This window comes from Bubalus kerabau, chromosome 2 (genome assembly GCF_029407905.1).
Source record: "Bubalus kerabau isolate K-KA32 ecotype Philippines breed swamp buffalo chromosome 2, PCC_UOA_SB_1v2, whole genome shotgun sequence".
In the NCBI taxonomy this organism is placed as follows: domain Eukaryota; kingdom Metazoa; phylum Chordata; class Mammalia; order Artiodactyla; family Bovidae; genus Bubalus; species Bubalus kerabau.
Window position 1 is genome coordinate 114,665,305 of NC_073625.1, and position 21,608 is coordinate 114,686,912.

Below are 21,608 nucleotides of genomic sequence, written 5' to 3' on the forward strand. Positions count from 1 at the left end.
CTTGAGAGTCCCTTGGACTGCAAGGAGGTCCAACCAGTCCATCCTAAAGGAGATCAGTCCTGGGTGTTCATTGGGAGGACTGATGTTGAAGCTGAAACTCCAATACTTTGGCCACCTGATGCAAAGAGCTGACTCATTTGAAAAGACCCTGATGCTGGGAAAGATTGAGGGCAGGAGGAGAAGGGGACGACAGAGGATGAGATGGTTGGATGGCATCACCAACTTGATGGACGTGGGTTTGGGTAGACTCCGGGAGTTGGTGATGGACAGTGAGGCCTGGCGTGCTGCAGTTCATGGGGTCGCAAAGAGTTGGGCACGACTGAGCAACTGAACTGAACTGAACTGAAAGACTGCTATTAGGAAATAAAAGCTTTAGGCATGTCTTCCCTTTGAAATTTTTTCAAGGTAGTTGTAGATGTAAAAATTTTAGCATAAATAAAACTAAACATGTAAACTTTTCAAAATAATGTATGACTTGTCACAATCAAAAGAATTTATAGGGACCAATTCAAGGTCTCTACAGAAGTTCAAATGAGGAAAAGAACTTGAAGCTGAGGTGAAGCTCAGGAGGTCTAAGGCAGTCTCCATTTTGGGACGGTGTCTGACGTGTATTAGGAACTCAATCAAAAGTGAAGAATATTCCAGGAGAGGATAAGCTCACATAGGCAGAGAGACAGGAAGTGCACACTGGGTTTAGGGACAATAAATTAACAAGTTCCATTGCCTTGGAGGTCAGATTACAGAGGCCCTTGCACTTCAGGTTAAGGGTCTCCTGTGAGAAGCAGGGAGCCACAGAGGGTTTCTAAAGGTGGAGTGACACAGCCAGATTGGGCTTTAAGATTAACAAAGCAGTCAAGTGTAAAATGTATTTGTGCCACAGTTAATAGTCCAAGTGTGAGCTAGTGAAGTTCTGGTCACAAGCAATAGCAATATGAAAATAAAACCCAGGGATTCTCTCTTCCTGGGATAACCCATAGAGGGGGGAACCACAGGAAGAAGGGCTGAGCAGCTGTGGTCATCTGCAACCAGCTTGTGCCCGAGGTGGCTGCCCAGTCACAACAAAAAGCCTGGACTCCCTAAAACACTTCAGTTGAAATGCTGTGGGGTAAAATCAGTAGTATCTACATTAACTGTCTCATGCCCAGCATGAGGCCCTACTGTGAATGTGAAGACAAGCTTCCGTAGTAGTAAGAGGCCAGTTATAGGTACACTGAAACAGCCTGTCATCTTCTCCTGAACACATCCACTTCCACAACGTTACCAACCAAGTGACTATGGAAATGCTCTGCTGACATGAAAACAAAAATGTGGAATGAGAACTTAACCTGAATGAGGGGGAACAGTAGGAACAGGTGCATTTTAGGCATGTTCTCTGAATGGGCTGAGTACTCGACAGGAAACACACACAGAGTTCAGGAGAAAAACAGAATAGTTATGCCTAACCAGAAAGAAACATTTTGGAGGAGCGAGGCAAATGGGGGAAAGTACCTTCTCCTGGAGCAGCAGAGGGAGATGCCTGAGGATCTTTCTTGAACACTCCAACTCACCCACCAGCCAGGCCTTAAGCACAGACGACCGGGCACCATGGTGTGTCAGATACTAAGACTACTTACTGGACTAAGAGCAAAGACGTGGAGATAAACCATAGCCCTTGCGCTCAGGAGCTCGTGGCCTAGTGTGACACCTCAACTTACGACTCCATCGCAAGTAAAGATTACCAAGCACTTGTTCATCTGCCCACAGTTCCTCAGGCAAGCAGAGAAAAGGTCCCCTCTCCAGTAAAATATGTGTTTGCAGAGACCTGGACAGCACTGGAGCTGTGCCACACAGCTCCAAACCACAGCCTCTTCCTGGTTTTTCACATAGCCTCCACCTAGTCCATCCCCAGGCAAAGGAGAAGAGTCTTTCCTTCCAAGGTCAGTGGAGACTGGCAAGAGATTCCATGTTCAGTTTATGGGATGAAAATTCCTGCGAAGGATGGTGCATTCCAGAGTCAAGGCAGGTCCAGCCCCAGGTGTCAACTCTGGGTACTGGGGGGGATGGGGGCTGGGATTTCAGGGGTCAGGGAGAGCTGCGTGGGCAGACACAAGGTACTCTGGGGCCTTGGCAGCAGGTATATGGCAGTGATGAAAGAGTCAGGCTAGATAAGGAAGGAACCTGCTTCCCAGGGCACTCTCAGACTAAAGGAGACAGACTTCAAAGACTCTGGGGAACCAGAAGGACAGATGAGAGAACCAATTTGCATCCATTTCTCTGCCTGCAATGTAGAAGACCCAGGTTCGATTCCTGGGTTGGGAAGATCCTCTAGAGAAGGGAATTGCTACCCACTCCAGTGTTTTGGCCTGAAGAATTCCATGGACAGAGGAGCTTTGCAGGCTACAGTCCATGGGGTCACAAAGTCAGGGATGACTGAGCAACTAACACTTTGACTTTCACTCTGGTCAAAGTCAGGCCTTCCCAGCCCATCACTGTCCTCCATCAGAATGAAGAGATAAGAACTCTGGCTGTTTTCAGTTCTGCACCCAACGTCTTGGCCTCCTAGACTAGGGTTTCCACCTCTCTATGATGCAGCTGGCAGGTGGGCTGACAGAAATGAAGCATGAGGAAAGAACACCAAGCCCTGGGAGCCCAGAAGTCTTTGTGGGATGGGCTTTCACTCTGGCTGTAGATTTGCTTCTTATAATTTTTGACCCAGGATAAAGTGAAAACAAAATTGTTCCAGGAACATTCTGGGCAGCAGAGGGAGAACTCCCCCCAAATAAATCTCAGGACAAGCTGTTCTGCATGGTTGAGAGCTCACCACAGGGCCAAAGGTTCTTAACTAGGTTCTAACAAAGGAGGAGAGGAGAGCTTTTGGAGACAAGAAACATGTATTCCCACCTTCCTCTCTCCAGGCCAGTAACCACCCTCTCTCCTGCTCCCTGAGGAAAAGCTTTGTGGCCTTTCCTCGTCACGTCAGCCTCTGAATTTCTTGCTACCCAAAATTCTTCTAATTGAGTCTGAACCACATAACTAACCCCTCTTTTCTAATTACATACTGCATTCATGTTTGCTGTTTCCCCATAAAACCCAAAGTCCCTTGGGCATAGTACCTTCCTTGTATAATCCTCCACAGGGCTAGATGGAGAGGAGGTCTGTCATTCACGCTTATTGGCTGAGGTATAGGTCATTCCATAGACCTAGGGAACAACATTCAATATATAGAATAATAGCTATTCCTTCTTTTATACCTCTTTAGAGTCACACATTCACTTCATTTATATAAACACCCTCACTGACGAGGAAACTGCACTCAGCCCACAGATGTTAAATACCATACCCAAGAACAGCCAGCCAGTGAGTGAACAGGATGCTCTGAGCCCAAGCTTAACTCCAAAGAGCGTACTCTACCCTCATGCTCCTCTCTCTCCGAAGGGGAACTGCTCTGCAGCAGAAATATCAACCTCTGAAAACAAAACAGATAAACAGCATCCTCGATGATGAAAGCTCAACTGTGAAGCATTTTGGTTCCTGAAAGGTCATGCGAACTAACTCATAGAGTCCTGCATTCACAAATTAGCATCCATCCAATCTTGGGGCCCAGAGTCAGGGGAAGCAGGTGGAAATTAAGCAGCAGATCTGAAAGAAAAGGAGACCCTTTCTTTTGTTCTCCAGAGGGATCTGTACTCAGGACCCAAAAGAAGAGGGGAGAGGAGAAAGGGGGACAAAAGCACCAACTGTGGGGGGAGGGGACAGCATTGAGATATTCGAGAAGCCAGATCTATATGGAAATTCCCACAGCTCCCTTGCAGGGTGTCCCTCACAAGCATTCGCCCTCAGACACAAGGGACAGTGAGCAGGAGGACAGTGTGAGCCTCTGGAAGTCCAGCCTTAGCCCCACAAGCAGCAAACAGGGAGGACTTCCTCCAGGCTCTGCTCCTGTCCCAGCCCGGTTTCACAAGGGCCATGGCCCTGACAAGCAGGAGCATCTGACACAGCAGGCTACATCTGCAGCCGTAGTGACAGTCCCCGAGGTCCACCCACCTTCAGGCTGTAAGAGCTACAGGTGCTCAACCTGCTGGCTTAAAACAAATGGAGAAGTGTGAAGCCAGAACTCAACAGACAGACAAGGGAATTCACCTGCGGAAGGGCACAGGTGGGCGAGGCGAGTGACTCCCACAGCAGACCCCGGCCCTGCACAGTCACCTTTCTGTGCTTGTGGAGCAGGAGGCTAGGGGAGCGGAAGGAAGGGGGCAGACGTCACACGGCACAGGAGCCTGTTCCAGTGACATCTGCGCTGCTCTCTGGACTCCCAGCCCCAGGCCACCACTTGTATGCTTTCCATGCAAATGGTCCTACCTCGTGCCCCCTGGGTACACTCCCTGGGGTTCAGAGGAGAAGGACACAATAGTCAGGTTGGGAGAGGATAACATCTTGTGTTGGGAAAGTTTACTTTCTAAGGGTGTTTCTGTAAAATTCTCCACAATTACAGAAAGGATAGGACAGGAAGCTTATAAGAATGAACAATTTCCCAATCAGCGTGTGTTGGCTTGAACTGAGGGAAGGGCAGTCAGGCTGCCAAGGGGCCCTGGTGTATATTTCCAGAACACCAAGAAGTGTTTTCAGAAAGATACTAAGTAAGAGTCCACATGTTCACTGGGTCTCTGAACCCCTAACGGGGCAGGGCTGCATTCTCAAATTGCCACCTCTTGAATCTCTTAAAAGACAAAGTGCCAATAAATCAACTAGTTCTGTTTCACAGACTCAGATTCATATTTTTTGGGGGGAGGGGGGAATGTGTGTGAAGCAAGAGGGCAATCTTATAGATACTGAGGCCATGGTGATCCCAGAGCATTCACAATCTATTCCACTGAGGCTGGGTCAGACCGCCCTCCCCCCGCTACCATTAAAACCCCTCTCTCACCTTTGGCTCTGCAAGGGCCTCTCTCCTAACCCCAGCTCCCCCCTCCTCAGTTAGTTAGATACTACACAAAATAAACCAAATACACAAATCCTTTGCCACCTGGAGCAGTTTTCCAAGTTCATGCCCAGTAGTGCCTGAGGACCAGCATCGTTGTGCATCATGAGTGAGGGAACAGATATGCACATCCTGGTGAAAAGGCTCTTGTGCAAGTCCCCAGGGTATCCATTACCCAGTCCAGTAGCCAGCATCCAGCCACCCCACCCCTGTCTGCCAGGACCCAGTGCCCAGGCTCCCACTTGCTCTGGCTGAAGGCTCTTAGCCCAGTCAGTATGGAAGACAAAAGGCCCACCTCACTCTGGGCATTGAGAAGGAACATTCCATACCAGCCCAGGGCACTGTGGTGCCAGCAGCGTCACCTTCCACATGGCTGCAGTATGCAGGGAAGGGAAAGAGACTAAGGCGGGATCACCAAAGAGAAAACACAAGGGGGTTGAGAATTTAAGACAAAATAAAGAGATGGAGGGGAAGAGGGAAATAACGTGAGGAGAAAACAAAACTATTTTACTACAACCTGAGATGCCTTTTAGGTGGCCAGTAAGGTTACCAGAAGCACCTACTATTCCCCCTGTGCTTAGTCGCTCAGTCGTGTCTGACTCTCTGTGACCCCATGGACTGTAGCCCACCAGGCTCCTCTGTCTATGGGGATTCTCCAGGCAAGAATACTAGAGTGGGTTGTCATGCCCTCCTCCAGGGAATCTTCCCCAACCCAGGGATCCGAACCCAAGTGTCCCGCTTTGCAAGCGGATTCTTTACCCTCTGAGCCACCAGGGAAGCCCTTCCCCCAGAGACTTTGTTGGATCTGTGGATCCCCCACACTTTAAAGGGTGAAGGGTCCCCTAAACAGTCCTCTCAAACCCACCATTTACAAATAACTTATTGACCAGCTGTGCATTTTGACAAACAACTGCACTAAAACAGGGAGGAACCCACAGCCCCAGGTGGAAAGGGGACACAGCACTAGTCAGGTTGTAGGGTGGGTGGCAAGTGGAGATTTCACATACTCTGGTCTTTGCACTCAGGGAGAGGAGAGATGGTAGAAACCAGTGGCCTGAGGCCTGGTACTATTCCCACTGCCTGGGTGTGCCCCCACTTCCCCCCAGCTCCTTCAATTGCAATGGTTATTTTTACCCTTGCTAGGCAGCAAAGGAGCTGGGTCTTTCTACTTCAGGTTACTATCTAGAGGGTGTGCCCTCCTCACTCCCCCCCCCCCCCCCCACGACAACAAATGCTTGAAAAACTTTCCCCACCAGCCATCTTCACATCTGCAACACCACTCCTAGAAGTTCAGTCCTTTGGGTCTTGAGGAGTGTAAGCAGCCACAAGTTCCATGGAGGAGTTCTGCCTTAACCACTGACAGCTACCACCTGGGAATTAGTTTAGCCTAAACTTTCCAACCGCAATGATCTGAGAACAAGAGTCTTTCAACCATAAAACTGGCTGAAGACAGGCAGAGCAGCAGGCGAGGGGCTTGAGTGAGGAGCAGGGAGGGAGAGAAAGACTGCAACGCCTGGCACCCCAATTTTGTCTGGGACCCCAGAGCTGCACCCATTGCCCTATCTTCCAGGGCTGCATTTAGACAGGGAGGACTTTCACGTGGCACCCCCGCCCCGCAGCTGTCGTTCCCCAGTCATCCTGCAGGGCGCTGGGGAGCTGGGAGAAGAGCCCACCTTTCTTCCTTACAGGCTAGCGGCTATTTGCACCACTCAAATCAAAGGTATCCCTTTCGAATGACCCCTATAGAGACAACGACGTCACTGTCCCCAGGCACCTCACCTTCCAAAAGAAAACCGAGGCTGCTTGGAAGTGCTGGGTCGCCCCCTTATGCGTCCCCGCGCCCAACTCCGCCGCACGCAGGAACCCCTCTCCAACAGTGGAGCATGGAGCAAGCTCCCAATACAGGGTCCCGAGCCCGCGATCCCCGCCTTCGGGGAGTGACTCCCAGGGGCCGCGCCGGGACAAAAGCGTGGGGCGGGCTCACTCACCCGCGCAGCGAAGGCAGCCCGGGAGCCGAGGCACAACGCTCCGCAGGGTCGTCCCGCGGGCGCGCAGCGCGGGTTCAGCGCTCAAAGCGCTGCTGGCTGCCAACCCGGCGGCACTGGGAGCAGGAGAGGCGCGTCTGGGTCGGGGCAGGGGTGAGCGGCCCAGCGAGAGCGCGAGCAAGTGGGAGAGCCCCTCAGAGCCCAACGCTCCGAGTCCGGATCCAAACTACGGACTCGGACTCACACGCGCTGGTTTGCATGTTATTTGCATAGCGCACTGGGAATGGACCTGCGGTCCTTCCGCCACGCCCACCTGCCCTCCTCCCGGGGTCGGGAGCCGAGAATCCCGAGCGGAACCGGGCGCGGGACGCCGATCCACTTAGCCCTTCCCTCGCCCCGCCCCAACTCCTTCTCGCACACCGGACTGGTGGCCTTCAGTGTGATTTCTCAAGTTTTCCCCTGGAAGACCACTAGATACACAAAAGAAGACAACACACTGGAAGAACTCTGTTGACTTTAAAATTAATCGTCTTTTTCTTTGATGTGGCTACCAAAAACAACAACGAATCGAGTAGATTCCCCAAATGAATGCAATTTTGGTTTTCGGACAAAGTGTCGCGAAAAACGTGCTCACTTTCAGAATTGGGCATAACGTGCAATTTTGTTCAGGCTGGATAACGTAGTCCTTAAAATTAGGCGGATTCTGGAGTTGAGAACTCTACCCCTTATTTTCTAGCTGCAAAATTTGGAGCAAGTTACTTATCTCTGTTACTGTATTTTCTTGTCTCTGAAATGGGGACACAAAATCTGCCTCAGGAATGTAAGGCTTCAGTGAGATAAGCCTGGTAAAGCGCTTAGGATAGCACCTAACAGAGTTACTTTTAAACGTGCAAGTATGATCTATATCTAGGGCCTCCCTGATAGTTCCAGTGGGTGAAAAATCTGCCTGCAATGTGGAAGACACAGAAGACACAGCTTTAGGTTTTCATCCCTGGGTCAGGAAGATCTTCTGGAGAAAAAAAATGGCAAACCACTCCAGTATTCTTGCCTGAAAAATCCCATGGACTGAGGAGTCTGGCAGGCTACATACAGTACATGGGGTTGCAAAGTGTACACGACTGAGCACAACACAGAGCACAGACATAATCTATATCTACTTAAGGGAGAGGCAACTAGATCATGGTGAGGCAAGCAGCAAGCAGAGGAGGGGAAGAAGCTATCAAAGGCAGAGAGAGAACGCCCTAAGATTAGCGACAGTCTGGAAGGTTCACACCAGGATTCCCCACCCAACTCTGCTGTGAGGCTAACCAGACCCAGCTCTGTGAAAGCATTTCTGTATCTTCTTTCCCCACAGACAGGGGAGCCTGGTGGGCTGCCGTCTATGGGGTCGCACAGAGTCGGACACAACTGAAGTGACTTACCTTACCTTACCTTCCCCACAGAAGATCCAAGTTTGAAGACATTTTGAAATGGTATCATGGGATATTCTGGAGAAATCTTAAAAATGTTCAAGTCAGCTACTTATTTTAAAAAAATTAAATAGAAAGGACGTGTGCTGTGGTGGAGAGTCCCAGATTGTGAGACCCGAGTGTTAGACCTGGGTCTGGTGCTAGCTTTGTGGAGCTTGCGGAGTCACTCACTGTCTCTGGAACTCAGTTTTCTAATGTGTAAAATCAGGATGCTCCTTAGGATGCTTTTTGGTTTGGGTTTTTTTTCCAGGCATCTTCCTACTCTGAAATGTTAGCTTCAGGGTTCCTCAGATATTTTCCTTTGTCGTAAGTCAAGAATCCCTCATTGATTTAGAGGCTACCTTTAAAACTTTTTTTCCTCTTGCCTAATATTTACTTTGCATCTGCTATGAAATATTGCATAGTGCTTCCTGGTCTCTTCATTTGCACTTTCCTTTTGTTGCATCTATTATCCATTTTATTATTAGTCAGTTCAGTCGCTCAGTCATGTCCAACTCCTTGCGACCCCATGAACCCAGCACGCCAGGCCTCCCTGTCCATCACCAACTCCCGGAGTCTACCCAAACTCCTGTCCATCCAGTCGGTGATGCCATCCAACCATCTCATCCTCTGCCGTCCCCTTCTCCTCCTGCCCTCAATCTTTCCCAACATCAGCGTCTTTTCAAATAAGCCAGCTCTTAGCATCAGGTGGCCAAAATATTGGAGTTTCAGCTTCAACATCAGTCCTTCCAATGAACACCTAGGACTGATCTCCTTTAGAATGGACTGGTTGGATCTCCTTGCAGTCCAAGGGACTCTCAAGAGTCTTCTCCAACACCACAGTTCAAAAGCATCAATTCTTCGGCGCTCAGCTTTCTTCACAGTCCAACTCTCACATCCATACATGACCACTGGAAAAACCATAGCCTTGACTAGACGGACCTTTGTTGACAAAGTAATGTCTCTGCTTTTTAATATGCTGTCTAGTTTGGTCATAACTTTCCTTCCAAGGAGTAAGCGTCTTTTAATTTCATGGCTGCATTTTATTATAGTTCTGCTCTAATAGTTGTCAGCTCCTAGTCTTGCATACTATTGGGTTGGCCAAGAAGTTTCAGGTTTTTCCTTAATAGCTTAGGGAACAAACTTTTTGGGCAACCCAATGTAATTTTCCGTATTTAATCTTAGTTCTATAGGTAAATATATATTTAATGCTCATCATTGATTCCTTATGTCTTTCTAATCTTGCCATTTTGGTGTGCAAGTGTTTATTTCTGGATTGTCTCTTCTAGTCCATTGGTCTATACGTCTGCTTTTATGCCATCCTACTCTGTTTTGCTTATTGGAGCTTTGTATTATGTTTTAGAATCATGAAGTGTGAGACTACTGAAATGTTGTTCCTGAACCACGAAAGACGCCGGGATTCTTGGCCTCTGGAGGAGAAGAATTCAATCCAGGGCCAGAGACAAGGCTTGATCACTCAGAGCTTTTGTGTAATAAAGTTTTATTAAAGTATAAAAGAGAGAAAGCTTCTGACATAGACATCAGAAGGGGGACAGAGAGTGCCTCCTCACCAGTGTTAGCAATGAAGTTATATACTTTTAATTAGTTATTACAGTGAATCAAAAGAATGTCTGGAGGTTGTAAAGACCTTACTAGACCCACTCCCATAATTTACATTTTAAGATAACAGGATTAGCCAGAAGGTTTTTTCCAGAAACTGTCCTCAAGCAGGATACATTATTGTTATATAATCCTAAGGAATGTAGAGGGAAAAGAAGTTTGTCCTTTCCTCCTCCTTGAGAATTCCAAACCCCTCTCTCCTTGGGGACCCCCGGACTTCTTATCAACCTGCCTAGGAATTGACTCTCTCACTACCAACTTTGATCATCTTTTCTGAGATCATTGTGGTTATTTAGGAGTCCCTAAATGAATAGGGAGTTCGCATATGTATTTTAGGACTTCTTGTTCCCTATTTCTGCAAAAATCATCATTGAGATTTTGAGAGAGATTGCATTGAATCTGTAGATTGCTTTGGTTAATACAGCTTTCTTAACAGTATTGTCTTCTAGTCCATAAACACAAGATGCTTTCTCATTTCTTTTCTTTATTTTCTTCTTTCATTTCTTTTAACAATGTTTTGCAGTTTTTGCTGTAAAAATCATTCACATTCTTGGTTAAATTTGTTTCTACTTTTTCTTTTCGATGCTATTGAAAATGGAATTGTTTTTTTAATTTCCTTTTATGATTGATCATTGCTAGTATGTAGAAATGCAACTGATTTTTGTTTATTGATTTTTGTATCCTGCCCTATTATGTCAATTTTATTCCACTTCCAAAAATTTATCCTTAGTGTGAAGTCCTGTCATGAAAGGGAATCCTGGCTGGCCAGTTTTTAAGAGTTAATGGGAGCTGGGCTGTACCAGTCCCTATAAACATGGCTAATGACTAGAGATCAAGAGGGTTTGCATGAAATTACAGGAAATATATCACTGAACCTGAAAAACGCCATGGTCCAAACACACAAACCTAGTGCATGAAGGCTGGTTTGTTAAGATTAAATAAATCAGCTTCAGAGAGAAATGTCTATTTGTTCCCTTAGATGTCCTAAAATAACGCAAGTTAACTACATTGCCCAAAAGCAAAACACTAGTTGCAGAAAATATCCTTCTGCTTGGTGGGGAGGGGGTGCCTGTTTATTTTTGCTGCCTTTCTAAGAAATTTAATCTGCAAGTCCTAGCCTCCATCTGTCTGTGCATGTCCTCTGCACTTCCTTCCTGTCTCCAGATCCCTCCTCTGGCCTGGTCCCCCTTCATTGCTGGGCCCTTGTTAGGAAAACCAAAGAAGAAGGAAAGGGAAAAAAGAGAAGGTAAAATATCATAATTTATTAATCTCTGACAAGTGTCAAATAACAAATAGCTCACCTTAGTTTATGAATTCATTAAATCCACCTAGATCACTTTTGGTGGATTAAGGTTCTCAAGTCTGGCCAGAGGTGGGACTTACCTGTGAAGCTTTTTAAAAATACTTATGCCTGGTTGCACTCACAGAAATCAATTTGGTTGATCTGGGGTGGGGCTTGGGGAATGGTTTTTTAAAAATTCCCCAGTAATTCTGATGTGAGATCAGAGCTGAGAACTGCTTATAGCTAAGATAAAACGTCCACAGCAGAAAGATCACTTTAGAAATTAACCAATGGTGCTTTTGTTTGGCTAATGATTTCTTTAAAAACAAGTGGCTTGTCCAGAGTCATTGCCATATGAAAATACAGACATACTGAACTCCAGAATGTGTTTGTTCCTATAAATATTTACTATAAATTGCTTTTTTGTACTTTAAAACCTATTTTGTCATGCACTGTCATTTTATCATTGAAAAATCTTATATTTGGGGGAAAACATTTGACTACAAAGCCATCAGTGAAGATATCGTTTCAAATTCAAGAAAAAAATGTTTAAATCAAAATTTTAATCATTAAAGTCACATATTATAATAGCTAAAAAAAAAGAAAGAAAGGAAGAAAAGAACCCTACAGAAGGTAGAAAATAAAAAGTACCTGTCATCTCCCCCACAGTTGCACCCTGCAATCCCACAAGTATCCTCTATTGAGAATTTCTTGGGCATCTTTTAGGAAAGGGCTATTTTATCATATCACTTATTGTAATAATAATTCTAAAATTTAGTTCAAAATGTTATTTTAAAGTTCTTATGGTTATTATAATGTTAGAATCAATTTTAAGATATAAACCAATGATTTAAAGCTGCAAAATCCCCAGATTCCAAGGAGGTGACAGGGGAACGCAGAGGGGACTGGGGTCAGGTTCCAGTTTTATATAGTCTGAAAGAATTGCAACAACTCTTTTAATGAATAGACAAATAAGAACTCAAGTGATCACATTCTGTTATTTCACATTCTATCATTCTTCCTCATATTCTACTACTAATAACCTATAGGGTCTCTATTTGCTCCCCCTCCTCCACAAACACACTGTAGAGGTTATCTTAGAAACCATAGAGGGAAACACTATAAAAAGCCAGTACAGCAAAGACCACCTTTAAGGAGAAAATGAACACATGAAAATCACAGCTGAGAAAACTATATACTGGAAAGCAAATTTTGAGGTGTTTATGGCAACCCACTCCAGTACTCTTGCCTGGAAAATCCCATGGATGGAGAAGCCTGGTAGGCTGCAGTCTGATACAGCCTGCACACCGATAAAGCCACTAGGTCTCTACTCCAAAATCTTGTTTAATTTTTATGTCATGGAATCATGGAATGTTAGAGCAGGAAGAGGCTTCAGAGTCATCAGTCCAAGCTCTTTATTTATAGATGAGGAAAAGAAAGCCCAGAGGTCAGGGCAAATTAGAGACAAAGACCCAGGCATACAACCACCAGCCCAACTCCCAGCCTGACTTGTGGATCCCAAATACTCCAGTCCTCAGAGGCTGATACAGCTCTCCTTAAACACTTTCCATTCTGAGCAACTAAAACCATACCTGGCTCGCGGTAAAGCACTCGATTAACATTAGTAAAATGGACCAAATCAACACTCAAAATCTACCTTATATAAAAGCAGAACATTACTTTAGTGACACAAGAGATTAAAACTTGGAAAATTCACAGACTTGAACAAATAATCTCTCCTTATTGGGCACTTACAAGGAGCTGGGACTGAGGTGTGTTTTCAATGAATCAGACATGGGGAATAGGGAACACGTGGTACAATATATAAATCATAGAATTTCAGATCACAAAGGGCCTTAGGGGCATCTAAATTATTTTGTTATAAGAAATCTGAGAGTCAGGGAGGTTTGGTGGTTTGTTGAAAGTTTTAAGGCAGCTTCATAGGAACCAGACGGAGAAGGCAATGGCACCCCACTCCAGTACTCTTGCCTGGAAAATCCCATGGATGGAGGAGCCTGGAAAGCTGCAGTCCATGGGGTCACTGAGGGTCGGACACGACTGAGCAACTTCACTTTCACTTTTCACTTTCCTGCATTGGAGAAGGAAATGGCAACCCACTCCAGTGTTCTTGCCTGGAGAATCCCAGGGACGGGGGAGCCTGGTGGGCTGCTGTCTGTGGGGTCGCACAGAGTTGGACACGACTGAAGCGACTTAGCAGCAGCAGCATATGTAAAACCCTTGATTTACAAATTCAGTACTCAATTTTCTGCATAAGAATCTACAACCAGATACCATCTATTAAAAATCCTTTGTTTTGTAGAAGTAGAAATGGAGGTTCTAAGTCATACATTTCTACCTCAAATTCTTCTGTGAAAGGACAATACTATAATGATAAGATCTTCTGAGTCAGCCACTTGGTTTGCATGGAAGCTATGTTATTAACTAAGTTGTGTGACCTTGGACAAGTAACACATTCTTCTGGGCCTTAAGTTCCTAGTTGTTAAAAACGAGATACAAACGAAATAAACTCAGTCTACTTCATGGTGATGTTTTGAAAATTGAATGAGAAGATGTACTGCAAAGCATATTAACTCTGGATTACAGTGGGCTAAAATTCTTTCTATTATTTTTGTATACACAAAGTGAATGAATGAGTACATTTATTGTAATTGTTTACCTGGGGAAATCAACAACCAAAAGGTATTCATTGCAAAAACAAAACAAACTATAACAGCAAAATGGAATTTTGAGGAAAAAAAAAGAGAAGAAAAACTTTTTTGGGAAATTTTTAGATTGTCCTAAATTTAGAATTAAATTAGTTTAGATTATCCCAGCATGTTTTATAATGGTCTTATACATGTCCATGTATCCACTGGAAAAACTGGCTAAGTGAAGAGCCCTCACATGAGGGCTGATTTTAGGAGGCTGGCTAAAACAGCAACGTTGTAGACTCCTCTTCTTTGTAGGTCTTCCAGGGCTCATCTGGTCCCTGCCCCAACCTCTCAGCAAGACCTTACCTAAATAGTCTTAAGTGAGTTAAGTGAAGTTGCTCAGTCATGTCCGACTCTTTGCGACCCCATGGACTGTAGCCTACCAGGCTCCTCTGTCCATGGGATTTTCCAGGCAACGGTACTGGAGTGGATTGTCATTTCCTTCTCCTGGGGACCTTCCCAACCCAGGAATTGAACCCAGGTCTCCCATATTGTAGACAGATGCTTAACCGTCTTACAGAGATGTGTATCTACCCTTCCCTCCTGATAATATAAGGAGGAGCTTTCACTTCAATTACAAGTTCCAGTGACTGAACAGTTTGTCTAAAAAGTTCTTATGCCTATAAAATCTTCATGTTGTTAATAAAAATCCAGTCAAATAATGTTAGTGACAAAAATGCTAAATACTTATAAATAAATTTAACAAGACAGACTTAGGATTTATATTGAAACAAACTAAGGGGAAAAAAACTATTAAAAGACACAAAATAGGATGTTAATAAATTGAAATCCTAAAAGGAAAGACAATATAAAACTGTTAATTCCAGGAATTTTAATATATAAATTTAATGTAGTTCTGATTAGAATTCCAAAAAGGTTTTTCTTGGAATTAGATAAGATGATTCTAAAATTCAGTAGCAAAAGAATGCCAAAGAATAGTTAATACAACTATAAAATAAAAGAAAATGAAGAGTGGGTATATACGGAACTTACTAAGATATCAGCTGTACTGTAAAGTTTATGTATTCAAATCAATATGCCATTAGTAAGGGTATATAAAAATGCTTTTGTGGAATAGAATAAATAATTGATCATTATTACAGTGGCTAATAGAAATGTTTATGTGCCAAAATGGTAGTTCAGTGGGAAAAAGATGAACCCTCTTTACTAAAAAAAAGTGCAGGCATAACTGGTTACCCATATGAAAGAAAATTAAAATGGACTACTATCTTACACTAAAATCAAAAGTAAATTGCAAGAAAATTAAGTATTTCAGTATAAAAGAAAAATAATTTTTAAACTTGAAGAAAACTGTGAGATTATATACACAATCAATGATTTGGGAAGACTTTCCTTACCAAGAACTAAGAAACTATATGGTGACTGCAGCCATGAAATTAAAAGACGCTTACTCCTTGGAAGGAAAGTTATGACTAACCTAGACAGCATATTGAAAAGCAGAGACATTACTTTGCCAACAAAGGTCCATCTAGTCAAGGCTATGGTTTTTCCTGTGGTCACGTATGGATGTGAGAGTTGGACTGTGAAGAAAGCTGAGTGCCGAAGAATTGATGCTTTTGAACTGTGGTGTTGGAGAAGACTCTTGAGAGTCCCTTGGACTGCAAGGCAATCCAACCAGTCCATTCTGAAGGAGATCAGCCCTGGGATTTCTTTGGAAGGAATGATGCTAAAGCTGAAACTCCAGTACTTTGGCCACCTCATGCGAAGAGTTGACTCATTGGAAGACTCTGATGCTGGGAGGGATTGGGAGGAGGAGGAGAAGGGGACGACAGAGGATGAGATGGCTGGATGGCGTCACTGACTCAATGGACGTGAGTCTGAGTGAACTCCGGGAGTTGGTGATGGACAGGGAGGCCTGGCGTGCTGCGATTCATGGGGTCGCAAAGAGTCGGACATGACTGAGAAACTGAACTGAAACTGAACTAAGATAAAGTTAATAGCAATCAATATGTCTGGGAAATGTTTGTGCTACTATATTCTTCATTATCACTTCATCACTTCACTAAGACAAAGTTAATAGCAATCAATATGTATGGGAAAGTGTCTGTGCTGCTATAGTCTCACCAAGGATTACTTTCTATACAAAGCACCCTTTGAAACTGATAAGACAAAACCAACAATGGGAATAGAAAATTGTGCAAAAGATACAAATAATTCTCTAGTGAGTAAAGCCAAAAGGCCCAACAAACATAAGAACATGGTCAAATTCACTAGAGATCAGGGAAATAAAAATGAAAGTAATGTAAAATTGTTTGACACCTATCACAGTGGCAAGAACAAACCAACCATAGCAAAGCTTCCACTGATCAAAGGTGGAACAATTTAAAAGTATCTGTGAGAGTCACAGATACTTTTATCTGTTACAGCGGATTGAAACACACCAAGTAAATTTAATCCATGAATTCACCGTGATGCTAAAAAAACAAGTCACCACTGAGGATGCTAGGGAACCAATTCATTATTTTGAAAACTGGCAAAAAACTGGAAACAATCAAGCATTTTTCTTATGTAAATGAACTTGGGTAATCAAATAGCAGAGTGGAGGACATTTTTCTTTATAGATGTATTCTATGTCACAGATGAAAAAGGATAGCTAGTGCTGTAATCCTAGTGGATCTGGACACTGACCACAAGTGATTTGCTAACATCACAAGGGAGAGATAACCAGATATTATGGAGAAGGCAATGGTACCCCACTCCAGTACTCTTGCCTGGAAAATCCCATGGACAGAGGAGCCTGGTAGGCTGCAGTCCATGGGGTCACTGAGGGTCGGACATGACTGAGCGACTTCACTTTCACTTTTCACTTTTATGCATTGGAGAAGGAAATGGCAACTCACTCCAGTGTTCTTGCCTGGAGAATCCCAGGGATGGGGAGGCCTGGTGGGCTGCTGTCTCAGGGGTCGCACAGAGTCGGACACGACTGAAGCGACTTAGCAGCAGCAGCAGCATGTGAGTCCCAGTGGAGAAACAGACACCATCTGCATTATTGTTGTCATAAAAGTCAAACCCGAGTCTGACCAAGCCTCTGGATTCCACTCCCAATTCACAGGAAATAACTAGGACAACATTCCACTACAACAAAGAGATGTGATCTGGAAAACTCAGACTGCAAGCAACTTCATGGCATCGTTAGCCTGGTTCTTTTAACAAATAAATTGTGAGGAACAAAAAAAATGGAGGGAGAGGCTGTAAGTTAACAGACACAAAACACTTTAATTTGTTGCAATTTGTGGGCCTTGTTTGAATCTTGCATGCATGCTAGGTCGCTTCAATTGTGTCCAACTCTGTGTGACTGTATAGACTGTAGCCTGCCAGGCTCCTCTGTCCATGGGATTCTCCAGGCAAGAATACTGGAGTGGGTTGCCATTTCCAGCTCTAGGGGATCTTCCCAACCCAGGGATCAAACCCGCGTCTACTAAGTCTCCTGCACTGGCAGGTGGGTTCTTTACCACTAGCACTACCTGGGAAGCCCATTTGAATCTTTACTCAAACAAAATGTAAGCACTGGCTGACTATTTCATGAATAATTATTGTTAATATTTTAGATATTGTAATAATATTGTGTTTTTATCTTTTAGACATACACTTATCTTTATAAATGAAATAATACGGTATCTGAAATTACTTCTAACATAATATAAAACATGGGAAGAAGATGTGACGGAGTCAGACATGCATGGATGGTGGTTGAGGCTTCCAGATAGGAACATGGCAATTCATTACACACTCTGCCTACTTTTGTGCATGTTTGAAATTCTCCACAATAAGCAAACACACAGACACACACCAAACACCAAACCATCATTCCTATTGCTGATTGTTTGGTATGAATGAAGGTAATTCTCACACATTGCTGGCAGAAATGTAAAGTGTTACAATTTTTTCAGAAGGCAAATTAGCAAGGTCTATTTTTTAAAATACATATATACTTTGCTCCAGAAATTCTACTCCTGGGACCCTATTCCTTAGGAATATAAGTAGGAACCCATGAGGCCATATTACAGATATGTTTACTGTTAAACTCTTTGTAGGGGAACCCAATCTACAGCAACGTACAGTATACAGCACATTGGGTAGACTGGTCCACTCTCCCTCTAGTTAACCTTTTTCTTGTGTGTCTACTTGCAGAGTCTGAAAAATTAAAGACATAATTCCCAGACTCCCTTGAAGCTAGTGTTCTAGACTGTGATTTAATTTCACCAGTCAGATGTACAAGTGTAGCTCTGACAGACATGATATGGGTCTCGAGTCAACAGTTCTGATTGTAGCTTCCTGAATCCCCAGGCTGTAGCTAGGGTGGCATGACTCTGGAACCAGCAGCTGGGACATCAACTTCCTGACTGTGATGGATGTTGCACTTCTCTTGGGCGGCAGGTTCCATGGAACTGTTGTGGGAGTCATCACTGGAGGCCCAGCCTAGAATCTGGTACTTGGGTCCCTCTAAGGATTTGGACTAGATCTGATAGACAGAGTGCCTGATGAACTATGGATGGAAGTTTGTGACATTGTACGGGAGACAGGGATCAAGACCATCCCCATGGAAAAGAAATGCAAAAAAGCAAAATGTCTGTTTGGGGACGCCTTACAAAGAGCTGTGAAAAGAAGAGAAGTGAAAAGCAAAGGAGAAAAGGAAAGATATAAGCATCTGAATGCAGAGTTCCAAAGAATAGCAAGGAGAGATAAGAAAGCCTTCCTCAGAGATCAATGCAAATAGAGGAAAACAACAGAATGGGAAAGACTAGAGATCTCTTCAAGAAAATTAGAGATACCAAGGGAACATTTCATGCAAAGATAGGCTCGATAAAGGACAGAAATGGTATGGACCTAACAGAAGCAGAAGATACTAAGAAGAGGTGGCAAGAATACACAGAAGAACTGTACAAAAAGAGCTTCATGAGCCAGATAATCCCGATGGTGTGATCACTGACCTAAAGCCAGACATCCTGGAATATGAAGTCAAGTGGGCCTTAGGAAGCATCACTACAAACAAAGCTAGTGGAGGTGATGGAATTCCAGTTGAGCTAATTCAAATCCTGAAAGATGAAGCTGTGAAAGTGCTGCACTCAATATGCCAGCAAATTTGGAAAACTCAGCAGTGGCCACATGGAAAAGGTCAGTTTTCGTTCCAATCACAAAGAAAGGCAATGCTAAAGAATGCTCAAACTACCGCACAATTGCACTCATCTCACATGCTAGTAAAGTAATGCTCAAAATTCTCCAAGCCAGGCTTCAGCAACATGTGAACCGTGAATTTCCAGATGTTCAAGCTGGTTTTCGAAAAGGCAGAGGAACCAGAGATCAAATTGCCAACATCCACTGGATCATTGAAAAAGCAAGAGAGTTCCAGAAAAACATCTACTTCTGCTTTATTGACTATGCCAAAGCCTTTCACTGTGTGGATCACAATAAACTGTGGAAAATTCTGAAAGAGATGGGAATACCAGACCACCTGACCTGCCTCTTGAGAAACCTATATGCAGGTCAGGAAGCAACAGTTAGAATTGGACATGGAACAATGGACTGGTTCCAAATAGGAAAAGGAGTTCGTCAAGGCTGTATATTGTCACCTGGCCTATTTAACTTCTATGCAGAGTACATCATGAGAAACGCTGGACTGGAAGAAACACAAGGTGGAATCAAGATTGCCGGGAGAAATATCAATAACCTCAGATATGCAGATGACACCACCCTTATGGCAGAAAGTGAAGAGGAACTAAAAAGCCTCTTGATCAAAGTGAAAGAGAAGAGTGAAAGGGTTGGCTTAAAGCTCAACATTCAGAAAACGAAGATCATGGCATCTGATGGGGAAACAGTGGAAACAGTGTCAGACTTTGTTTTTTGGGCTCCAAAATCACTGCAGATGGTGATTGCAGCCATGAAATTAAAAGATGCTTGCTCCTTGGAAGGAAAGTTATGACCAACCTAGATAGCATATTCAAAAGCAGAGACATTACTTTGTCAACAAAGGTCTATCTAGTCAAGGCTATGGTTTTTCCAGTGGTCATGTATGGATGTGAGAGTTGGACTATGAAGAAAGCTGAGCACCAAAGAATTGATGCTTTTGAAGTGTGGTGTTGGAGAAGACTCTTGAGAGTCCCTTGTACTGCAAGGAGATCCAACCAGTCTATCTTAAAGGAGATCAGTCCTGGGTGTTCATTGGAAGGACTGATGCTAAAGCTGAAACTCCAATACTTTGGCCACCTCATGCGAAGAGTTGACTCATTGGAAAAGACTCTGATGCTGGGAGGGATTGGGGGCAGGAGGAGAAGGTGACGACGGAGGATGAGAGGGCTGGATGGCATCGCCGACTCGATGGACATGAGTTTGAGTGAACTCTGGGGGTTGGTGATGGACAGGGAGGCCTGGTGTGCTGTGATTCATGGGGTCACAAAGAGTCGGACACTACTGAGCAACTGAACTCACTGAACTGAAGGATTTGGGCTTCCACAGTGGCTCAGACAGTCAAGAATCCATCTGCAATGCAGGAGACCTGAGTTCAATCCCTGGGTCAGGAAGATTCCCTGGAGAATGGAATGGCTACCCATTCCAGTATTCTTGCCTGGAGAATCGGATGGACAGAGGAGCCTGGAGCACTACAGTCCTTAGAGTCGTAAAGAGATGGACACGACTGAGTGACTAACACTTTCACAAGGATTTGGTTAAGTCCCAAATTACCTGTATTAAATCACTTTCTATTTAAAATAATTAGTTCCTGCTAGATACAACTGATCCATATTATTGAATAAATTACAGTATTGCATCTCCAGATCATGGAATATTAAAAGAATAAATTAGATCCATATAAATGACTTAGTAGAATCTATAGTAGTAGCAGATAGATTTTCCTAGGTACTTCTAAGTGTGAGAAAATGAAAGCACAAATGAGTATAATATGACCCATTTTTTTCACAACAATGATCAACTCCCTGAAATCTCTATAAATATCAATACAAGGATCTACGTAGGATTTCACAAGCATGGAGCAAATATTGGTTATGAATATAGGTAACAGGTGTGTGGCTAGGGAATAAGAAAGGGGTTAATATGGGGAGAGAAGGTAGAGAAGAAATGTTCAAAAAAAAGCAAGCATGACAGGATCCTATGTATGTAAATTTATTGGGGTATGTATATTGCATACATAAAGAATGCTTGAAAGGATAACCAGCAATGTAACCTCAGTATGATGGGTGGGATTTACTTTCTTCTTTATATAATAATCAAGTGTTTCCAATGAGCACTTTTTATATGATCAGAAAAAAAAAAAAAAGGTATTTTCATTGTAGAAAAAAGCAAAAGGAAAAGTGACTTACAGTAGTAACAAAAGCTATAAGGCACCCAGGACTTAATCCCACAAAAGTTTAACAAGATCTTTAGGGAGAAAATAAATGGAGCTTTATACAATACTAATGTATTAGAGATCTCAATATAATAACAATGGCAATTCTCTAAATCAACCTATAAATTCAGCACAATTCACCTAAAACTCAAGAGGAGTTTTCATAGAACTTGATAAACTGATCCTTGAGTTCACATAGGAGAGTAAAAGTCCTGGAATAGCCAAGACAATTTACAGAATGAATA

General features: G+C 43.7%; 1 protein-coding gene across 2 annotated transcripts in view; it reads right to left on the bottom strand.

Moving 5' to 3' along the window:
• Positions 1-21,608, bottom strand: part of CCDC14 (coiled-coil domain containing 14) — a 116,224-nt gene that overhangs the window by 36,832 nt on the left and 57,784 nt on the right. The window contains exon 13 of one of the 2 annotated variants that reach the window (XM_055568419.1): positions 15,880-15,946. The exons of the other annotated variant lie outside the window; for it this stretch is intronic. Coding sequence (XP_055424394.1) covers positions 15,895-15,946 — 52 coding nt within the window. The 3' untranslated portion in view covers positions 15,880-15,894. Of the gene's footprint in view, positions 1-15,879; positions 15,947-21,608 lie in introns of those variants that run through there. 2 annotated transcript variants of the gene reach the window in all.